Source organism: Nothobranchius furzeri, chromosome 14, assembly GCF_043380555.1.
Source record: "Nothobranchius furzeri strain GRZ-AD chromosome 14, NfurGRZ-RIMD1, whole genome shotgun sequence".
Classification (NCBI taxonomy): domain Eukaryota; kingdom Metazoa; phylum Chordata; class Actinopteri; order Cyprinodontiformes; family Nothobranchiidae; genus Nothobranchius; species Nothobranchius furzeri.
The window spans coordinates 61,317,726-61,338,877 of NC_091754.1; the positions used below are offsets into that span (position 1 = coordinate 61,317,726).

Below are 21,152 nucleotides of genomic sequence, written 5' to 3' on the forward strand. Positions count from 1 at the left end.
ATACCTGCTGACTAAACCCAGCTGGGACGGTGCAGATCAATGCTGTTGATGCCTGAAAAGAGCAAAGATCCGTTTATACAACGCATCTAATCAGCTCACCTTGTGTTAGCGATCAATGATTCCTGTGAGACCCGACTGTTCCAGCGGGGATTTGGGGTTTTCCAGCCGAGCTGGGGAGGTGCTACGGCTACAGGTGGTTTTACGCCAGAGCTCCTGGTGAATAATGCTGCATTAACGAGTTCAGAGCTAGCATAAGAGCTACGTTAGCTCATCAGTCTTATCTCTGCAAAAGGAGGTCACTCAGGACAATCTGCAGCGGGCGAGATAGTATTTATTTATAGCTTTCATACAGAAACACACGTCTACATGGCTCTGGAGTCAGAAACCTGGAATAATCCTCACAGGTGTGTCTGGGAGAAGCCCTCCAACTCCTCAGTAAAAGCAGTATTCTGCTCACGATCGTTTGTTTTGAGGTTTTATAATAAAATCAACTCAAAAATACCAAATCAACATGCTTGGTGGTGTAAGTGGTCTCTGAGCCCAGTAGTAATGACACCCCCCCCAGGAGGAGCCAGAGGGAAAGGGGTACAACCAGCTAACGGCTCTGCAGCAGATTCACGCCCCAACTACCAGAGTCCTGACTCGGTCCCAGCCTCGCTTCTCCGTTCTCGCCGACAGACGTGTGCCAGCCGAGTCTGACCTGAGGCAGGCTGACGACAATAAGAGCAAACACGTGTGATCTAACCGGGTTAGAGGACTGACGCCGGCCCGTGTGACTGGCTAACGGGTCAGGAGAAAGTGGATCCCGAACACACCCAGCATGAGAAACGGCGTATTTAGATTTTACACAACAGACTGCAGGCTCACGACGCGGAGCAGAGCCGACATCCAATCAGGAAGAAGGGGCAACATCCGGTAAAAGCAACCGCTAACTGGAACAAACTAGTCTGTGAGAAGTTAGTGGTCACTTTATAAAGTCAGAGCAAGGCAGCTGCCCAACTGTGTGTGTGTGTGTGTGTGTGTGTGTGTGTGTGTGTGTGTGTGTGTTAGGGATGCAACGATACCACTTTTTTTTTTCAAACCGATACGATACCGATACTTGGATGTGAGTACTCGCCGATACCGATTACCAATACCGATACTTCTACCACACACAAAAAAGCAGTGACTTGGAATACTGATTTTATTTTCTTCTCCATTTTCAACAGGAAAAGACTGTGAGGTAGATAAAAAGTAAAATATATGAATGGAAATCATCACTAAACTAAAATATCAGGTGAACAGAAATGACAAGTCACAGTGAAGCCATTTTCAAGCAACTGCATTGGTATCGGTTCCTGGCATTGGTTAACTTTTGCCGATACCGATACTGGTATGGGTATCGGTGCCGATACCAGTATCGTATCGGTGCATCCCTAGTGTGTGTGTGTGTGTGTGTGTGTTAAACAGAGCACGTGATGGTGCAGATGTTGGCCGACTGCAGTGGTTCCAACAGAAGCTGCAGGAACATCGGCCTCTATGATGTCACGTGGGACCACTGGCGTTACTTTTGCGACCGTTCAGGTCAAAAAGGTCACGACCCCGACCGGATTCGAGTCGTTTAGGCTTTGCAGACCCATCTTCATCATTACTGGTGCTTTCTGCGGGCGCCGGACAGGAAATGTCCGGGCAAAGACGGGACGACTGGAAAAATGCAAAGTGAGCAGAGCGGCACACGCTGAACGGAGAACAGGTGGGTGTGTGCTAACAGATCACCACCTCGACCACAGGATTAGAGATTTTGATGGTGAAAGATAAACTGGTCAGGTTCACCAACACGCTGGAGTTGATGGCAACTGAATAACCGGCTCTTTTCACTCATGGTTTACGGTTGCGGCTGAAATGAGAAAAGCCGTTAGTGATGCGTGTCAAAGCTAACCTCGAGTTTCCTGTGAAAACTGAAATGACTCAAAACTTCTGATTTATGATTAGGGTTGTCACGGTGTGAAAGTGTAACCTCACGGTTATTGTGACCAAAATTACCACGGTTTTCGGTATTATTGCAGTATTTTTTTAAACGTGTTACATTTTCAGACAACTACATAAACCCTGTATATCAGGAAATATTGTCCTCAGTTTGTGTCTAAATTTAGCCTAAAATGTGTTATTTTGTAATTATGTTTTTTATTTGTTTACATTTTTTCCTTTAGTCTTTAAAATGCCAATATTTGCCCATAACTTCTTATTTTTTGTCTGTTTGATGTCATCATTTAAAAATATTAGACCAGATGATACTCAGTACTCAAGTAGCCTTCTAATCAGATACTTTTTTTACCCTTACTTGAGTAATAAACCCTATATCAGGAAAATATTGTCCTCGGTTTGTGTCCTTCCAGTGAGCTTTGCAGATGTGGGAAAATGTCATCAGGCAGTAATCGTTGTTAAATTCATAATTATTCTCGGAGAGAGACCAACTTTTATCTGCCCCTGGGAGCCCCGTAATGCATAGCGTCATTTCAACATGGGGGTGTCCGCGACACGGTTTATATGCAGGTAGCGGCGCTGCGGCTGCTTTATATAGCAACTCGTTGCGTTCTCCCTCAACCCAAATCCTCGGATCACGCATTTTAGCTAAAACGCTAACGTTAGCTTGCCTTGCGTTGACTGTAGAGTTGTGGGTGATGGTCACGCAGATGTGTCATGAGATTTGAAGCGTTGCTGCCTTTCACAGACACTTTTTCTGCACGTGCTGCAAACAGGATAGCCGTCTTCTATCAGCTGTCCCTCGGCATTCTTCAAATATCCAAAACATGCCCGTACTTCCCACTTTGTCCTGTTTGAGGGATAACAAATGTCCTGAGCGCTGCCGTCTCCTCCTTTGACCATTATTTCAGCTTTAGCTTCAAGAAAGTTTTGGTTGTAAACAACTAAGTGCGCATGTGCCGCCGGCAACTTCAGCAGATGATACGGTGGCTGGTAAGGGTCACCGTGCCTACAGCACAGCCACGGTAACCCACCGAGATAATAAGACGGTTTTTATTTTTGTCAACTTTTTTACCGGGGTTTACCGCTACACCGGTTACCGTGACAACCCTATTTATGATCCAGTTTACAAAATAAAAATCTTCAAAATAATCTTGCTAAAATCAGTGACGACCCGATACAACTTTCTCACGTCCCATACGATACGATATTGCAGCCTTCAGTATTGACCGATACCAATATCAGTGCGATACGACATCTCCACACGTCATACATACTTTTACCTATTTCGTTGTGTGGAACGTATGAAAGGCCTGACCAAGTGATATTACTCAAAGAACGAGAGCCAATAACAGCAAGTATCAAAAATGACAACTTTTTAACCACTGGTTGCAAAAATATGAACCATAACTGCTTAGATCTGAGACTTTTGATGCTGTCCGATATAATCCGGGTTTTTCGGCCAATATCGAATTACTTCCGATATCGGAACGGGACATCCCTAACAGGAACCCGGTTATTCACGCCACAGCTTTTTTCATTTTACTGCCATATTGTGAATAAATGTCAGCGAAACAATTGAGGTCAAATTTCAAAACCATATTTTAGTGTAAAATATCAATTTTTTGTATTTCATAATAAGAGATCAGAAATGTTTTGGGAACCACACGTAGATGCATTCATGTTCACATCCACACATTTTAGGTCTTTATTGCCACAAAACACAAATTATATTGACCGATCCTAAATGTCAGCTTCACATGTACAGCAACGTCCACCGCGGCGGACATGTGACAATTTTACTACATTTAATAATATCTAATATTAACTGCTCAGCATACAATTGGGGAAGTTGTAAAAATATAAAATAATGTATACTTTGATAAAATTAGCTACTGAGGTAAAATGTGAGAAGGTCTCCATCTGAAAAACAGGAGGAGATAAAGGTAATGTGATGAGAGGAAACAGATCAAACAAGCCTTCTGTAGGCCTTGAAAGTAGCAGTTTCTAGTATTTTAGTACTTTTGTCTAATTCACGTCGTTATTGTTACAGAAAGCTATAAGAACGTTTACACCGGCTAGGCTGTTTGGTTTAGCGAGACCAGCCACTGTCTATATTATCCCAACAGCGTTTATTACATCAAAAATAGAACTTTCTATGAAACCCTTTCACAATAAAAGCCCTGGGCTCTGCAGGAACAATCAAATGTCTAGTAACGTTTGAAGGTCCTTGATGTTTTTACAAGCCGAGACTAAATTGGATGCATTTTGTGTTCTTTCTGCAGACTAATCAGCCCATTATATTAATTAGTTAAACAGCAGAAGCTCAACACCGTATACTTTCTACAGTGTGAGGGATCAGACGTAACAGTAAAACGTGGAATACTATCAACAAAAAACAGATGAGTCAGCTAAACCCCGCTGGCTCTGCCCTCTAAAATATTCAGTATGTAATTGAGGTTTTTAAGTGTGGGTCACTAAAAACATTTTTAGTGATCATTTCTGATAATTCAGTTACTGAGTTTTTCATGCAGACTGAATGTGAAAATAGTCTCCTACACCCATCTCCTGCAGTAGCTTCTGATAGAAAACAGACGCGAGACTCTAGGATTAGAAAATCCTGACGGATCTACATCACCCTGTCACTTAACATTCATGGACTCACGACGGAGAAGGCTGTTGTTGGTTTAGCGTTCAAGAAACTGAACGCCTCAGCTAGCTGAAGCTAACCATTAGCATTAGCAACTCCACTACATAGCAGAACTCCTTCAGTCTTGTGTTATTTGAGAAGAAAAAATATCAGAATTACAAAAAAGCAAACAAAAAAAAATACACGAGTCAGTAGTGGGGTCGTGTTGCTGTTAGCCAATCAGAGGCGAGATGTCCAAATAACAGGAAGTAACTCCAAACCGTACTGTCTGAAGCTACTTTCTCCACCACCTGAATAGGGCTCGGGATCACACGTGGTTATATGTTGCATTCTGGGATGTGCGCTGACACTTTGACGGCCTTACAAGCGTTAACAAACCATGACAACTAGAGCTGAAACAACTAATCGATTTAATCAATTCTAATCGATTATTAAAATAGTGAACAACTTTTTTAGTAATCGATTAGTTGTTTAATAATCATATTTTACCGCATAAAGTCTATTTTTTACCACAATCTGACATCGGTTACAAGCTGTTAAATTTGCCGCCAGTGTGTGGCAGTAATGAGCCACTGATCTACCAGTGGAGCCGTAGAAGAAGAAATGAGCCAATGAGTGCCCTCGGTTTTCATGACGTATCACGTTACTGACGCTCATCTTGCTGTGAGAGATGGCAGAACAAAAAGAAATACGGAAGAAAAATAGAAGCAACAAAACTGAAGAGAAACCCCAGACAAAAACCTCACGAGTATGGGAGCACTTCACTCTAGATGCCTTGAAAAGACGGATGACCTGCAAAATATGCAAAAACCATCTAGCATGGCACGGAAGCACGATGTCCCTAAGTGAACATTTGAAACGAAAACATGTGGGGGCTGATGCAGCAGAGGAAAGTCCGGTGAATCCGGTAAGTAACAGAAAATAAACAAGCTAACGCAGATCAAATTTGGGAGCGGAGTTCGTTATAGTGGATGTTAAACATTTTTTTTTTGCCGCGTCAGTCTACGGTGTTCTACTTCTGATTGACTAGATGCAATCGTGAATCTCCGTGTTGTGAATCATGCGCTTGCCAAATTTAGCACGTCTGTTTATAAGAATGTTCTCGTTAAGAGAAAAACGGCACAAACCCATAACTATGTTCCTCATTCAAAAAAGGACAACTCCGCAGAGAAAAATATACAGACGAGCTGTGTCCAGGTGAATATAACGCGGCATAGTTGTACGCTTTCAAGTTTTAAATGCAGGAGAAATTCAGAAAGTCATTTTTTTACTATTAAAAGGCTGTTTTACTGTCTAACGCTGTAAAACGCCTCACAACACATTTTTGTCAAAATAAATGATCACTGTATATTGTTAATTAATTCAAATAATGTAATATTGATTTAGTGTTGTAGTGTGTGTGCTGCTTTATTTTATATGTGTACTTATTTCAGTCTATTTGTGTTTCTCATGCAGAAAAAAAAACAAGCAACGATGGACAACTACATGGGGAACAAGGCACTCACCCCCCAGCATTGCATACCACTTACAAACTCTATTCTAGATTCTACATTATTTTTTATGGAATTTACCTCTTATATTTTGATGCCAAAAAATTATTCTGGACTGATATTTTGCACTGTTTAGCTCATTTTACACCGCTGACTGTGTTCATGTGCAATAAAATCGATCGCAGTCAACTGCACAATTCTCTTATGTTTTTCTTTTTCATAACTGAAATGTATCCATCACTTGTATAGGTTAAGTAGCTAAACAATAACAAACCGATTAATCGAAAAAAATAATCGACATATTAATCGATTATGAAAATAATCGTTAGTTGCAGCCCTAATGACAACAAACATGATGTCGCACAGAAGAAGCAGATTTGGGATAAAAGAAAGTGTTAACAGGTTAGCGCGATGCAGATGACACAGGGGTATTAAATAGAGAAGCCAGGTACTGGTGTGTGGACCAAATCAGCATTATAAATGGATTGGATCCACATGAAAGACCCAAGACCGGAGCACCGATGTTCCTGGTTACCGCTGCAGCTCTGCATAACGGACATTTTCGGCCATCTTGTTTGTGGTGTGAGTGGATGTAAACCTCCAGATGAGGTAAACGTTTCATTTGGTCCGTTTTTATATTAAAGCAATCAAAAGGACGATCCCATAGAAGAAGTGTAGCAGGAGAAGTTGCATGGTGTGTCAGAGCACCTGCATACCTATCAGTGTGTGTGTGTGTGTGTGTGTGTGTGTGTGTGTGTGTGTGTGTGTGCGCATGCGTGTCATGGTCGAAGGAAATAATAGAGCTCCCGACGTCACGTGACTGTCAAGAGAGTAGACGCCATGTTGGCAGGCAACAAATGTAAGCAAAATGAACGGGATCGGCTTGGACTTTACTCCGGAGTTTACTTCACACTTTAAAACCAAAGAAATCGTTTTATATAGTCAGAAATTAAATAGACTAAACATCTCCGACCCTTACCGTGCCCCTGGGATACTTTTTAAAAACGCCAGAAGCTGTCGGAGCGGACTTCTTACCGGACCTGGCCGGGGAACCCCTTGGGATTCCCCCGGAGGAGCTGGCTCAGGCGGCTGGGGAGAGGGAAGTCTGGGCCTCTCGACGCTACTGCACCCGCAACCCGACTCCGGATAAGCGGATGAAAATGGATGGATGGACAAATAACAGATTTACATGCAAGTAGTTTAAATGATGCAATTTGCTGGGTTCCTTATATAGGAAACATTATTTCTGATTGGCTTAATGAACTGTGAATTGGAATGTTTATTATGTGAAGTGCCTTGAGGCGACTCTTGTCGTGATTTGGCGCTATATAAATAAACTTGAATTGAACTGAAATAGAGTGCTGTGCTGTTTGAATGTATAAACTGAACGCCAAGAGAAAAATCACTAGTCTGATTTTTTTCCGTGACTAAAATAAAAATGTCAGGCAGGAGCGTCTCAGGATCTGTCTGAGATCTGTCTTGGTGAGACAGATAATAGCAATCCAAAGTGCTTTTGATGTGTGATCTGACAATTGATCAACCGTTGCTTAAAAACTAAATACAGCTTAACCGGTTAATTGCTGTGATCATAAAACACGTAAACGGCAGCAAGCAGAACTCACGAGGCAACGTTTTACGTGATGTTTACTTGTTTCTATGAGTAATAAGACAGAAAAAGCCACGCCAAAATAAGTTTAGGAAGCCCACTAAGAATCGTAATAAAAGCATTTTAAATAAATACCATACACAGTTGAGGGAACGTTGGTTTAAGTACCTGATATGAAGCGGTCGCTGCATAAGCGAAAACCTTTACTCTCGGGATCCCACAGCTTCATTTTCGCCCGGTCACTAGCGCGTTTTATTACAATGATCCAACGTTTGCGGCGCTCCGGATCTTGGGGAATCCTGTAGATGGCTCAATCCTTATGTCGTCCGCGTCTGTTCTGCATCCTGGGGCACAACAGGAACCTACCATATTTCCCGTTTGACTGAGTGTTCTGAGTCAGAACACTCAATTACTGCCACACACTGGCGGCAAATTTAACAGATTGTAACCGATGTCAGATTGTGGTAAAAAATAGACTTTATGCGGTAAAATATGATTATTAAACAACTAATCGATGACTAAAAAAGTTGTTAACTATTTTAATAATCGATTATAATCGATTAAATCGATTAGTTGTTTCAGCTCTAGTTCTGACAATAACAAATAGTCCAGATGCGGGCTTCTGCCAGCCAAGATGGCGACGTTTCGATTTGAACTGTTGAATGCCGGGAGAGGTGACGTCAACTCCCGGAGCTCTACTGGAAGACTCTGTAAGGTGATGTTTGGTCGCCCTGAGGACTTTTAGTGACGTCAGTGTTTAGGTTTCTTGCATTGCATCCTGGTAGTGTGTGGCAAGAAACTACGTATTTTGCCTATAATTCGGTTGTTTTGCATGTTTGGAGGAGGACTGAGAGTTCGGCTTGATAAAAAGTTTAGTTGGAATTTTGCCCGTAAACAACGCAAAATACGAGAGAAGACAGGAAGCAACCCGGAGTCTCTAAAGAAAGCCTGGACTCAGGGTCCGAAAATAACACTCGCCAAATGCGAGTAAATTGCTCCATTTGGCGAGTAAATTTTTGAGCTCTACCTGCCACCTGGTGAGTAAATGTTTGCACCAAATTAGTTATGTTTATCAGTCATCTTCCACGGATTTCTGATACTCCTCCTGCCTGCATGCAACGTACACAAACGTACGCGAAACGTGAGCGCCGCATCCAACGTCATTTCCACCTATCCCATTCAATCAGTTTATCAAGTTAGCCGTTAGCTTCGTGTTAAAACTAGCGGTGAAATGTGGCGGTTTTTAACTGGAGTCAGCCAGCCTTCCAAAAGAAAACTCGTCGAACTGGAAGAAAAACCACCAGGACCAGTGGCAACCAGAAGATTTTGTGAAAAGTGGCGAACCGGAGATGGCGGAGTCGTGAGACAGGCTACATTATGATGGCCACGTAGCGTTGCTGCCTTTCACAGACAACTGTCCCTCGGCATTCTTCAAATATCCAAAAAATGTCCGTACTTCCGACTTTGTCTTCTTTGAGGGATAATAAATGTCCCAAGTGCTGCCGTCTCCTCCTTTGGCCATTATTTCAGCTTTAGCTTAAAGAAAGTTTTGGTCGTAAACAACAAAGTGCGCATGTGCCGCCGGCAACTTCCAGATGATACGGTGGCTGGTAAGGGTCACCGCGCCTACACCGCAGCCACGGTAATCCACCGAGATAATATATATATATATTTTTTTTTTTAAACAAGACTGTTATTATTATTGTCAACTTTTTTACCGGGGTTTACCGCTACACCGGTTACCGTGACAACCCTAGCCCTGACACACTTTCAGATATTCTCATGCTGCAGCTGTGTTCTCCAGAGATCAAGGACTATGACCCAAATGAGGCTGTAATGCTTTGGCACAAAGACGGTGTCAGAAGCAGGAGGCCAGACTTCATGGACAGAGAAAACAAGGAGTCAGATTTCAATGAAAGATTTCATAAAAACATCTCTAAAAATAAATAAATAAATAGTAAAAATGACAAAAGAGTTGTTTTTCTTATTAATTGATGTTTTAATTATTGTGTCACTCTGTTTGGAATCAACATAATATAGAATAACATGCTTTAGGTAGATCTAAATCATTTAGGAATTTGGCCGGTAAAAAATATGCTTGGATGGTGAGTAAAAAATTTAATTTCGGACCCTGCCTGGACTCCTGCAGCTTGTTTGGTTCATGCAAGTCCTGACGACATATTTGTTATTTAGAGAAGATGTTTATAAATATTCATCTTGGTATATTTTAAATCCACAGAGTCAAGTTTTCCCGTTCTGAATCAGGTGTCTCAATCCACGATGATGATTATTACTATTATAACAAATAAATAAGGACACTGATGAATGAAGACTGGCCCGGCTTTGCAGTCGCTGTGAGGATTTTTCTGTTTTTGTTAGCCATCACCCTCAGGTGACGTAAACAACGTGGCTCTGCTCATCTGAGCTAACAGCTGCTATTAGCATGACCATGGGTTTCTGTTTTCAGACGAGATCGGCACAGCTTTTCTTAAAACAAAATAATCGTAGGTCTCCAGACATTTGAAAGCCTTTAATTGTTTACGAGTCAAGAGCCCAGGGCTTTGTGTCGAACAGGAATAAATGCCGCCCCAGCAGATTTGTGAGGGGAAAAAAATAATAATAATAAAAATAAAAAACACTGGCAAATGGGAGAAATTATTCCTGTCATCCCCAGAGCTCATACGTGCTTTTTATAACTTTAACCAGTCTTTAGATGGTAAAATGTTTATATCAGTGATTTCGCCCACAAACTCTTAAAAGTTTACGTCGCGTATTGATAGCAGGCCATTTTGTTTGTTTATGTTTTTGCCACCCAGCCACTCGCGCATGCGCACAAAGATGAAAAACGATGTCTAACCCTGACCCCACAGCACAGCAACGATTTACAATAGTTGCGTAGTATAACCATTCATACATTAAATGAAGCTGCAAGTACAAGACTGAGCGTCCTGTTGTTAGTAACAAGCAGGAAGCAAGGAATCATAGGCTGCCAACATGGCGGCCATGTCAGGGATGGTGACACGACCCCAGGCCCTATTCTAGTTCCTGAAACAGGCTCACCAGAAGCTGTGAAATCACAGACTGATGATGACCTGGCTTTGTTGTTACTAGACTTTTCAGTAATAAAAGTATTTTGTCCATCAGCATGGATCTTCTTCCTTAGTGGCTTTATCATCAGTTGGCACAGGTTAGCTTTAGCTTGGTGGTAGCACTAGCCACAGCAGGGTTGTTGACAGGTGCAATTCTGCTTTCAACCAATGGGGCAAACGTAGTGCAGCTTATAACACTAAGATGGTAAATGACCCGCACTTGTATAGCACCGTGTATCATTCACCCATTCACACCCTGGTGGTGCTGAGCTACACTGTAGCTACAGCTGCCCTGGGGTTCACCGATAGAGGCGAGTCTGCCGAGCACAGGCTCCATCCGTCCCTCTGACCACCGACGACACAACAGCATCATTCTCTGTTGGGTGCTGGGATCGAACCTGCAACCTTCCAATCACTGGAAAACCTGTTCTACCTCCTGAGCTACTGCCTCCAATAATAATAATAATAATAATAATAATAATAATAATAATAATAATGACAAACTTGTCCCAACAACCAAAGAAGAGGAACTAAAACATTAGCTGATCAGAATCAGCCGACCTGAAACCTAATCTGACTTTTCGTTACTCTGCGAGGACACCATTACTAAGCCCCAATTATATTTGATCCCAGGATAATTTCCAAGTTAATCAGAAATTTAAAAATGCGTTCTTTAAATAAATCAGAATTGGACAGAAGTAGTCCTGATTTTGGTTACTATTGTTGTCACTGCTATTGTTTTTATGATGTTTTTATTGGTTTGAGGTATTTGCCCTGATTTTACTCATGTTGTACAGCGCTTTGTGATTTATATCTGTGAAAGGCGCTACATCAATAAACTTTACTTACTTACTTACTCGGATCAGCAGTCCAGGAATTGGAAACAAGTAATTTAACAGCTGAAAACTAAAAAGTTCAGCATGTGAGTGGAGTAGAGTGGAGCTCTACCATAATAAGTGGACTCGGCAGCTTGAGAGGCAGGTGTTGTGAATTACCTGGTTGCGAGCCAACAGTTTGAGCTAGGTGTACAGCTACCTGGGGAACATGTGCATGGGTTTAGCCGAGATCATGCTAAGAGGCCAGCGTGTGCGGAGGTAGAGAACAGACGACGTAGCTGTGCTGTCAGTGCGGGGCCTAGAGATGATCCCAGCAACAACAAAGAGTGGAGGGCTAGGTACTTCTCATCTGCTCCTCTAAAAACAACAAAGCACAAAAGCGTCCCCACCGGAAGCAGCACGTCAAATAAAAACGCGCACAATCAGCCACCAAACCAAGTGCCCTCGCATAAAGGACAAACGCAGATCCTAGTTGAATATTTGAGGCCAAACAAAGTGGGCTTCGCTGCGTTAGCAGGCTGCTAAAGCATGGCAGCATCCAGGTCAACAAAACAAGCCTACCCTTCGGTGATTACAACACCTTCACACGGCTCGCCATTTTTGTTCTCTCGAGGTTAAAGTTACCTGGCATAGTCCTGCTGGTGTTCGCCTGAAGTGTTACTCGAAGGTAAAAGTGCTGCGCGTAGAATGCTTCAGATCGCCGTTTCTCACAGCTGCTAAATCCTGTTAGCTTAGCCTCCGCTCCGCGCTAGTTGGAGAGGACGCTCGGTCACGTGGTCTGGAGAGGCGTTCACGGACCTTATAAGCAAAGTGGACGTGTCAAGCTCTTTAAATATAAAAACGTGTTTTTTGTTTATACAAACGTTGTAGTCATTTTTCCTACTTTTGATGTTTAAATAAACAACATCTTACCTCCAACTGCCTGGATTACAATTAAATATTACAATAATTTGCATTCAGCTTCCTTGGGTTGGATTAAAACGGTTGGACATCCGAGAAGCATCATCTAACTCTTAACACCAAACGGTCATTGATAATGTAACTAAGTTTATTCAGATACATCACCCGTTTTGGACGTGCTTTCCAACCACAAGCACAAACCGATGTAGGCCCACAAACACAAAAAGTCTAAACTAAAAGTGGCATCAGACAAAAGCGACGGCAGACTCGGGTTAGAAGCATCTGGTTGCATTCTGAAACAGTTTCCAGCTCTTTCCCCTCAGAGGCAACCAGCCCATAATGACAGGCGATCAGTCAGACACTGAAAAAGATGCAACTCTGATATATTTCAGTAAATTATCAACACTGGCCTCTGTACATTTAAATGGAAAGTGTTTTTATTGTGTAGAAAAAAGTAAACAACAAGCATCCTGACATATAAACACCATACACAATACCCATTATTGTTCTGTATGTTCTAATGAGAAGTTTGTGTATTCATTTACACTGATAGTCTATAATAAAAAAACAACAGATATTTCATTTTGTAACAAACTGACTCCTGGTTAGCTTAAAGTTAAAGTTTTGCATTTTTTGAAAGGCAACATAAAGGAAGACCCTCCCACAGCCTAATTAGATAAACCAGCAACAGGTTGGTCACATGATTGGTCAGAAAAGAGATAATCCCTAAATCATCTGAACTCCTTTCGAAAAAAAAAAAGGCATTTCCAAATAACGATGATCAGTTAATCACCCTTTGCTAACACGATGTTTGACAAATACCCGATGGATCAATAAATGTTCAACTAAACTCTCAAAGAACTCATAAGATGTGTGACTACAGCTGATCGCTGCTGGAGTCCAGTCTAGTCCAAGATGACTGGCATGTCCAGAAAAAACAAGAACAGCTTTAAATTTTTGATCCTGAGCTAAAATCAAACACGTTTGTTAGCTGAATACCTCCTAAACCACAGGATGGAACTTGTTAGCGTATGCCGTTTTAGAGGTTGCAGGTTCATAGCAGTTTCTTCCCAATGACAGTGAACTTAAACACATTAGAAACAAACCAACAGACCACAAGGTTAAAATAAAAACAGACTTTAGATGAATGGAAGTGGTTTTGAGTTATAAAACATTAACCAGTTAAAGAAACAACCCATAAAATGCCTGCGACTATTTACAAAACGCATGTCAAATAACTATTCACATAAATAAAAACAGATGTTGACAGCAGCTAGTGACTGATCAGTCACATACAACCGACTGAAGCTGTAAAGCAGATAAGAGCTGCCACCGAATGTGTTGAGGACTTTACTGAAAGTAGCAGGTGGATTTAATGATGTTTAAAACACCGTCTGTGTGTTTTGCCCTTGTTCTTCCATTTTTACTTGCTCCGGATATTTTGAAACTCCGACAAAAGACCAATGAGAGGTTAGCCTTCAGAATTAGCAGACGTGCTAAAGCCATGACAAAGTGAGGAGCATGCTAACAGAAACACATTTTTACACAGATATTGCCCCTTACACTGACTTTATGATCATTCGGAGCTAAAATTGAGGCGTTCATTTGCTGAAACGCACAGCCCAGTTTTACCGTTCCAATTAAAAAACAGGGTCTGGTGATTGTTATTAAAATTATACTTTAGCAAAGTTAACTCATTCACTGCCATTGGTGACTAAAGTCGTCATATCGGAACGAGCCCCCGCACCGTAAGTACAAACATCCCAGCTTTGAAGCCGATCTTCAACCGCATACGTCACACGTCACATGATCAGGAAGCAGAACATCCATGTGTTAGGAGATCGTTTTGGGCCGCTGCTGTAAAAAAAGTGAGGCGCGAACCGGAAAAGCTTCTGCCGATCACAATTCAACAACGGACTATGAAAGAACGGATAACGCTCGAAACACGCGGATTCTTCCTGATGTAAGAGGCGAGTCTCCGCTTTGTTTTGGTTGTTTTGGCGTCGACATCATCCTAGCGCGCAACATTCTGTGACTCTTAAAAAAACAGTAAAAACAGTGAGAAACACTGGCAGCGAATGAGTTAATTAAAACTGGTGATTGTGTTCCTGATTTTACAAAAAGCTGACCCAACCATGTGTTCTACAGCCCATGGGTGTAATTTTAGGGGGGGGGGGGGGGGCAAAGTCAATTTTTGACCCCTGCACTTTTTACCATCCAAAACCAATATGACGCTATATTAAAACAGACTGGTTGAGCTCTAGGTCCAAGAGTTCAGCTAGAATCTGATGTAAATGAGCTCTATTGATCAGATATGCAGAACTAAGTGTGAAACGGTGACAATGAGTTGGAATGAAAATGACTAAAAAGGTGAAAAAACAAAGTTGAATTGAAAGTATTAGTTTTTAATTTTACTGCCACCTGCGTACTTCATAGTTCTGCATTCCCGACACTGCATAAAAGAGCCTCTAGGCTGTAGTTTTACACATATTTTGTATACTCACTGTAAACCCCCCCGGTCCCCATGCCGGTTGTGACCCCCCCCCCCCCCCCCCCCCCACACACTTCTAAAGTCCAAACTACGTCCATGCTACTGACTCAACACGATCACAGGTGTAACTATTCCAGCAGCAATGAACGTCACTGACACTGTGTTAGAAAATCCGAGCTCCTAAAGTGTCCTTGAAGGCAGCACGTGAACAAACATCCACCACACCGTTTTCGCTCACCAATGCCTGCGTGGCTTCGTGAATAAAAGCATCTCTGCTCGTGGCTTTAGAAAAGTGAACCCTCTCCGTAATGCGTAACGTGAATAAACACGTGATAAACCATCTGTTGTCCGAATCTAAGCGTGTTTTAATCAGATACTGACCTGCTAGTTCAGGACGTTTCTAGTGTACTTGTACTGGTGAAATACTACATTCTACACGTACAAGTACTTTCAGCCAGCTCTTCTCTCTCTGGAACGGACTGAGATCTTTACTGGGAGTTAAAATCCACAGACACGACACGTTTCTTTTGTTGGTGTAAACAAAACAGTTGTTAACAAACAGCACCCCGTACTAGGAGTGATAGTCCGCATTGTTTACATCTAGGCGCCTGTAGTTTTTGCTAGCTTCCTCTTTTTTCTGCACCAATTAACTCACCACTGAACTTCAAGTGCAAACGGGGGCAATCCGAAAAGCAGCTGTCAGGGGGGCAAAAGGCTGTTTACGGGTCCCAGTGTCACAAAAACTAGGATGTGAGGAAAGCAATCCGCTTGTGTTAAAGATGACAGTCATAAATGTGTCCTCAGTCCGTTTACTCGTGTTATTTAGCCGATGAAAGGGATAATTCTTCCGCTTTAATGCCTTAAAGAGAAAACGGCGTCGTGGTCGCGCTTAGCCAGCTGTACTCGTCGCTCATTGGCTTAAAGGGACGTCAGTCAACGTTTTCCAGTTGTGCTATTGGTCCGTATGACCCCGCTGCCCGCCTCACCTTCTCATTCACGTAAGTAAACAAAAAACAAAAAAAATCACCCATTCCTCTAGCTGGGCCTTTCTCTAACCAGTGTGACCAGTTTGTTTTTCATTACGTGGCTGTTTTTACGAGGTTTAACGTTTCTAACAAAAACAAGGCGAGATTATTACCTAAGAAGGGCAAAGAAGAAGATGCGGGAGGCACAATTATTATTTCTGACTCTTCTTTACGCTTCAGAAATTAATTTCTGAAGTCTGAAGTGGCTACAGAGTAGAACGACAACATATATTTTTAATGAGAAATACTTTTTTAAAAATACAGAACTTGTCGACTTTCAGCGTGTGTACTGGCGTTACAGAGCCGTGAAAAATGTTTATTCTCTTGGAGATTTCTTCTGTTTTTGCTTTTTGTGGATATACTTAAATGTTTAAGATCAGCAAAAAAATCTATATCAACCAAAGAAACACCAAGTAAATACAAAATGCAGCGGTGTGGATTCGAGTCATTATTTAAAAGAGTAACTAAACCCCAAAATAGCTTTTTTTGCTTATAAACTGTGTAATTGGGTCTTTACGTATGCAGTCTTTCTGTTTCTGTGCATTTTTTGACATGTTTGTGTAAACTTGATTAATCAATCAATCAATCAATCAATCAATCAATCAAAGCTTTATTTATAAAGCGCCTTCTGCAACCCTGTCAGGAAGCCCAAGGCGCTGAACATGGGTCCAAAAACGTCTTAGTGCTGCCCCCCTGTGGCAGAACAGCAGCTACTGCATTTTAAACTTGTGACTGGCTGGGGCTGGAATAATTTCACCTCATCGGTACAGTCTCCTCCCACTCCCCCTCCCTCCCAGGATGGAAATTCCCCACACTCGGCCATGCCACTCTGTGCCTCCTGGCAGCGCCCACTTTCATAGCATTTTTCAAATCTTGACTAGAGGCGGAGTTACGTTTTCTGATGGTGTGCAGTCTCTCTTTAATAACTTCTGTCTTGACTTGATAAAATCTATAAAGACTTACAACTTGACTCGGACTTGAACACCAATGACTTGCGACTTGAATCGACTTGCATCAGTTGACTTGATGATGGCTTGAGCATATTTGATATTTTAGCACAAAAGTAGCACGACATGGACAAAAATCATAAATCATTCTTGGTTCTGGGTTAGATCTACTGCTGAATGCAGCAGCTCTTTGTTTATCATCAGTTTCAGTTTCTGCTTGTTTGAGCAAATAAATGAAGCTTTAATTCTGGAATTTATTTATTATCATCGTCATTAAAATGACGTTGGACAGATGACTTGAATATGACTTCAAAGTTCAAAGTTAAGGACTTGGACTTGATTTCCACATCATTGACTTTGGACTCGACATGGACTTGGTTGTCTTGGACTTGACTGGAAAGACTTGTGACTTACTTGTGACTTGCGAAGCAGTGACTTGGTCACACTTCTGACAAAATGCAGTTTTTAAATGGTGATGTCATACACTAAGAGGAAGCTGTTCAAACTAACCTGGTTCTTTGTGAAAAATACATTGTTCCTCTCATGAAACCATGAATTAACTGTATCATTTGGAGAGCTGAGCTCACTCAGACTTAATTATACCAGACCTTCAGAACTAAGAAATCACTTGTCTGATGATTTTGAAGATCTCAAAATGCAACATATACATCTAAAGCACCTCAGGTCTCAGCTGGTCAAGGATCAGCAGCCTCACCTCTGTCAGCGTTCTCAAGGGCTGTTGTGGATACAGTATAACTTATCACCACCAGTGTGTGAATGTGTGTGTAAGTGGATGGATTATTGATGTGATGTAAAGCCCCTTGGGGGGTTCTAGAACTCTAGAACGTTCGATATACATTTAGGTTATGTACTATTTTTTTCCATCTTTATCAGAAATGTACATTTATTTGTGTGTGTGACAAAAACCAGAAGTTTTATCAGATACGGTAACGAATTACATTATTTACAGCTGCACCCACTGCAGTTACATCCAGGCTCCAGTAGGGGGAGTCCTTTGGTCGCTCAAGTGAACAGAAACATGTTCATTGGCCCACGCCTCTTCAATATTTCCCTTTTAAAGGTCATTTTTATGTTAAAACTACAAAGAAAACACCTGATATCTTAAGACAACTTACATTTTATGTTTGAATGGCAGACGGAAAAAAATCCATTTTATGAGATATATCATGCTAGCATACACTCACCTAAAGGAGTATTAGGAGCACCTGTTCAACTTCTCCTTAATGCAATTATCTAATCAACCAATCACATGGCGGTTGCTTCAGTGCATTTAGGGGAGTGGTCCTGGTGAATACTATCTCCTGAACTCTTAACTGAAGGTCAGAACGGGAGAGAAAGGTGGTTTAAGCTATTTTGAGCGTGGCATGGTTGTTGGTGCCAGACGGGCCGGTCTGAGTATTTCACAATCTACTCAATTACTGGGATTTTCACCCACAACCATTTCTAGGCTTTACAAAGAATGGTGTGGAAAGGGAAAAACATCCAGTATGCAGCAGTCCTGTGGGCCACAATGCCTTGTTGATGCTAGAGGTCAGAGGTGAACGGGCCGACTGATTCATGCTGATAGAAGACCCTAACCCTCGTTACAACAGAGGAATGCAGCAAAGCGTTTGTGAAGCTAACACGCACAACCTTGAGGCGGATGGGCTACAGCAGCAGAAGACCCCACCGGGTACCACTCATCTCCACTACAAACAGGAACAAGAGGCTACAGCTTGCACCAGCTCACCAAAACAGTTGAAGACTGATGAGTCTTGATTTCTGTTGAGACACTCAAATGGTAGATTCAGATTTGGCGTAAACAGATTGAGAACATGGATCCATCATGCCTTGTGACCACTGTGCAGGCTGGTGGTGGTGGTGTCATGGTGTGGGGGATGCTTTCTTGGCACACTTTAGGCCCCTTAGTTTATTCACTTAGCAGACACATTTATCCAAAGCGACTTACAATTTATAACCTATAGGGCATGTTGTGGGGGAAACCGGAGTACCCGGAGGAAACCCACGCATGCATGGGGAGAACACGCAACTCCACGCAGAAAGGCCGCAGCCGAGTTTCGAACCTGCGACCTTCGTGCTGCGAGACAACAGTGCTAACCACTGCGCCACCATGCAGCCCAATCACATGCTCTTAGTGCCAACTGGGCATGGTTTAAATGCCACGGGCTGCCTGAGCATTGTTTCTGACCGTGCCCATCCCTTCATGACCACCATGTACCCATCCTCTGATGGCTACTTCCAGCAGGATAATGCACCATGTCATAAAGCTCCAATCATTTCAAACTGGTTTCTTGAACATGACGATGAGTTCACCGTACTACAACGTTCCCCACAGTCACCAGATCTCAACCCGATAGAGCATCTTTGGGATGTGGTGGAACGGGAGCTCCGTGTCCTGGATGTGCATCCCACACATCTCCATCAGCTGCAAGATGCTATCCTGTCAATATGGACCAACATTTCCCCGGAGCTAGCTCTGTGGTCACGTGGGTCTGATGCTCATTAATTGTACAGAATTTTAGGCTTTTAATACACTTAAACACAAAAAGGCCAAAAACGTCCTCGCATCCCTCACCACTACCACACCTGCCCCCTCATCCACACCACCACTCTTAACCCCCACACGACGCACTACCTCCGCATAAGACACCTTGTGCTCCTCCTGAAACCTCTCCACCTCCACTGCAGAACTATACGCCACACAACCCCTATGTGGCGTTCACACTTTATAGCGTGATGCCTGCAAATCAGTTATGACCAGTAAGGTGTGATGATGCCATATAAATGTGAAATATCAATCTGATTGATCTGTGAAGTTTAATCAGAAGATTACAGTTACTTTTACTTTCTCAGGGACCATAAACACACTTCGTATTAATTCAGACGGAGTCCGTATTTAGTTAAAAAGGAATTTTATTCTTTTCTAAACTAATGATTATACATGACAAGATATGAATAATGAGATGTGATGGAGTGGATATGCGGTGATGTGATGTGTAGGTGGTGTGATGTAAGCTAGATGTTTATCAGAATCTTTGTATCTGAGAGAAATTGTGAAATCTGGGTGTAAAATAATTTGTTGTCCGCTATAAACTAGAGAGTTGATGATTAATAAAACTGCATCAGACGCAATCCGTTGTGTCTACAAACCCTGGCGGAGACCCCCAGCAGATCCGGACTGTCAGAAGTCGGGTGGACTTCACGGCACCTGGAGCCTGTAGATTAGCTCCGATCCGACCCGTCCAGTCTTGAGATGTCTCCAGGTCATAACAGTAGCTGGAACGCTTATTCGCGTCCAAAGTGGATGTGGCTTCTTACTCCTCCTTGCCACCAGAGCCGTCAGCAGCACGTTACTGCAGCAGCACGTCTTGCTCGCGTAAGCTGCTGCTTGGCCCTTCCCACGAGACGCGAAGCAGCAGGGGAGCAGCTGTCACCGACCGAGCACAAAGTCACACGAGTGACTTCGTCAGTAAACACAACAACAAGCAGGAGAAAACTACAACATGGTTTGTGTTTTATGTTCTGTCCGTTTTATAATCGCCAATACGGACCTGAAAAACAAAGGAGACCGCTAGCTAGGTGATAACTTCTCACGGGGCCGCACAGTTAGTAACCTTTTTTAAAAGTAAAGCAACCAGAAGGCAGTACGTTCTTTATTCTGAAAATCTCTGTAGCGTCTCTCCATTTCCGCGTCCGATTTCCTGTCTTTCCTTCCCCAAAAATGTCGAACTTGACCCGTTTCAGAGGCGTCGCGCGTAGAAAATAGAACCGGCGCGTAAAGGCCGCGACATGCTGCTCCTGAGACGCGGCCGACTCGCGCTGCTGACGGCTCCGGTGGAAAAGGTTCTGTTGACCACAGCGGTTCCTATCAGCAGCTATGACGTGCTGCTGACGGCTCCCGTGGAAAGCCGGGGTTAGGGAGCCGTCTGGCTGTGTCAGCTTGCAGCGTGCAAACAGGTTTTTGACTGTCCGTCAAAAGAGATGTCTCAAGGATGCTTGTCCCGAATTGGCCGGTTTGAGAGTCAGCTAGAAACTGAATTAAGCGGGAAATAATTATTGTTTTATTAAACTACTTTGTTATGATTTCTGGCCAAGTTTGTAAAATATTAATTTGACACGTTTCTGAGTATTTACC

General features: G+C 42.6%; 1 protein-coding gene across 3 annotated transcripts in view; it reads right to left on the reverse strand.

Moving 5' to 3' along the window:
* paip2b (poly(A) binding protein interacting protein 2B) overlaps nucleotides 1–15,958 on the reverse strand; it is a 20,910-nt gene extending 4,952 nt beyond the window's left edge. The window contains exon 1 of one of the 3 annotated variants that reach the window (XM_054747559.2): nucleotides 15,680–15,958. Coding sequence is in view for 1 of the 3 variants with exons in the window: in XM_015946576.3 (XP_015802062.1) it covers nucleotides 12,258–12,264 (7 nt within the window). In the remaining 2 variants the exon portion in view is untranslated. Of the gene's footprint in view, nucleotides 1–99; nucleotides 654–12,257; nucleotides 12,418–15,679 lie in introns of those variants that run through there. The other 2 variants (XM_015946576.3, XM_070544283.1) reach the window with 2 other exon arrangements.
* Nucleotides 15,959–21,152: the final 5,194 nt, after the last annotated feature.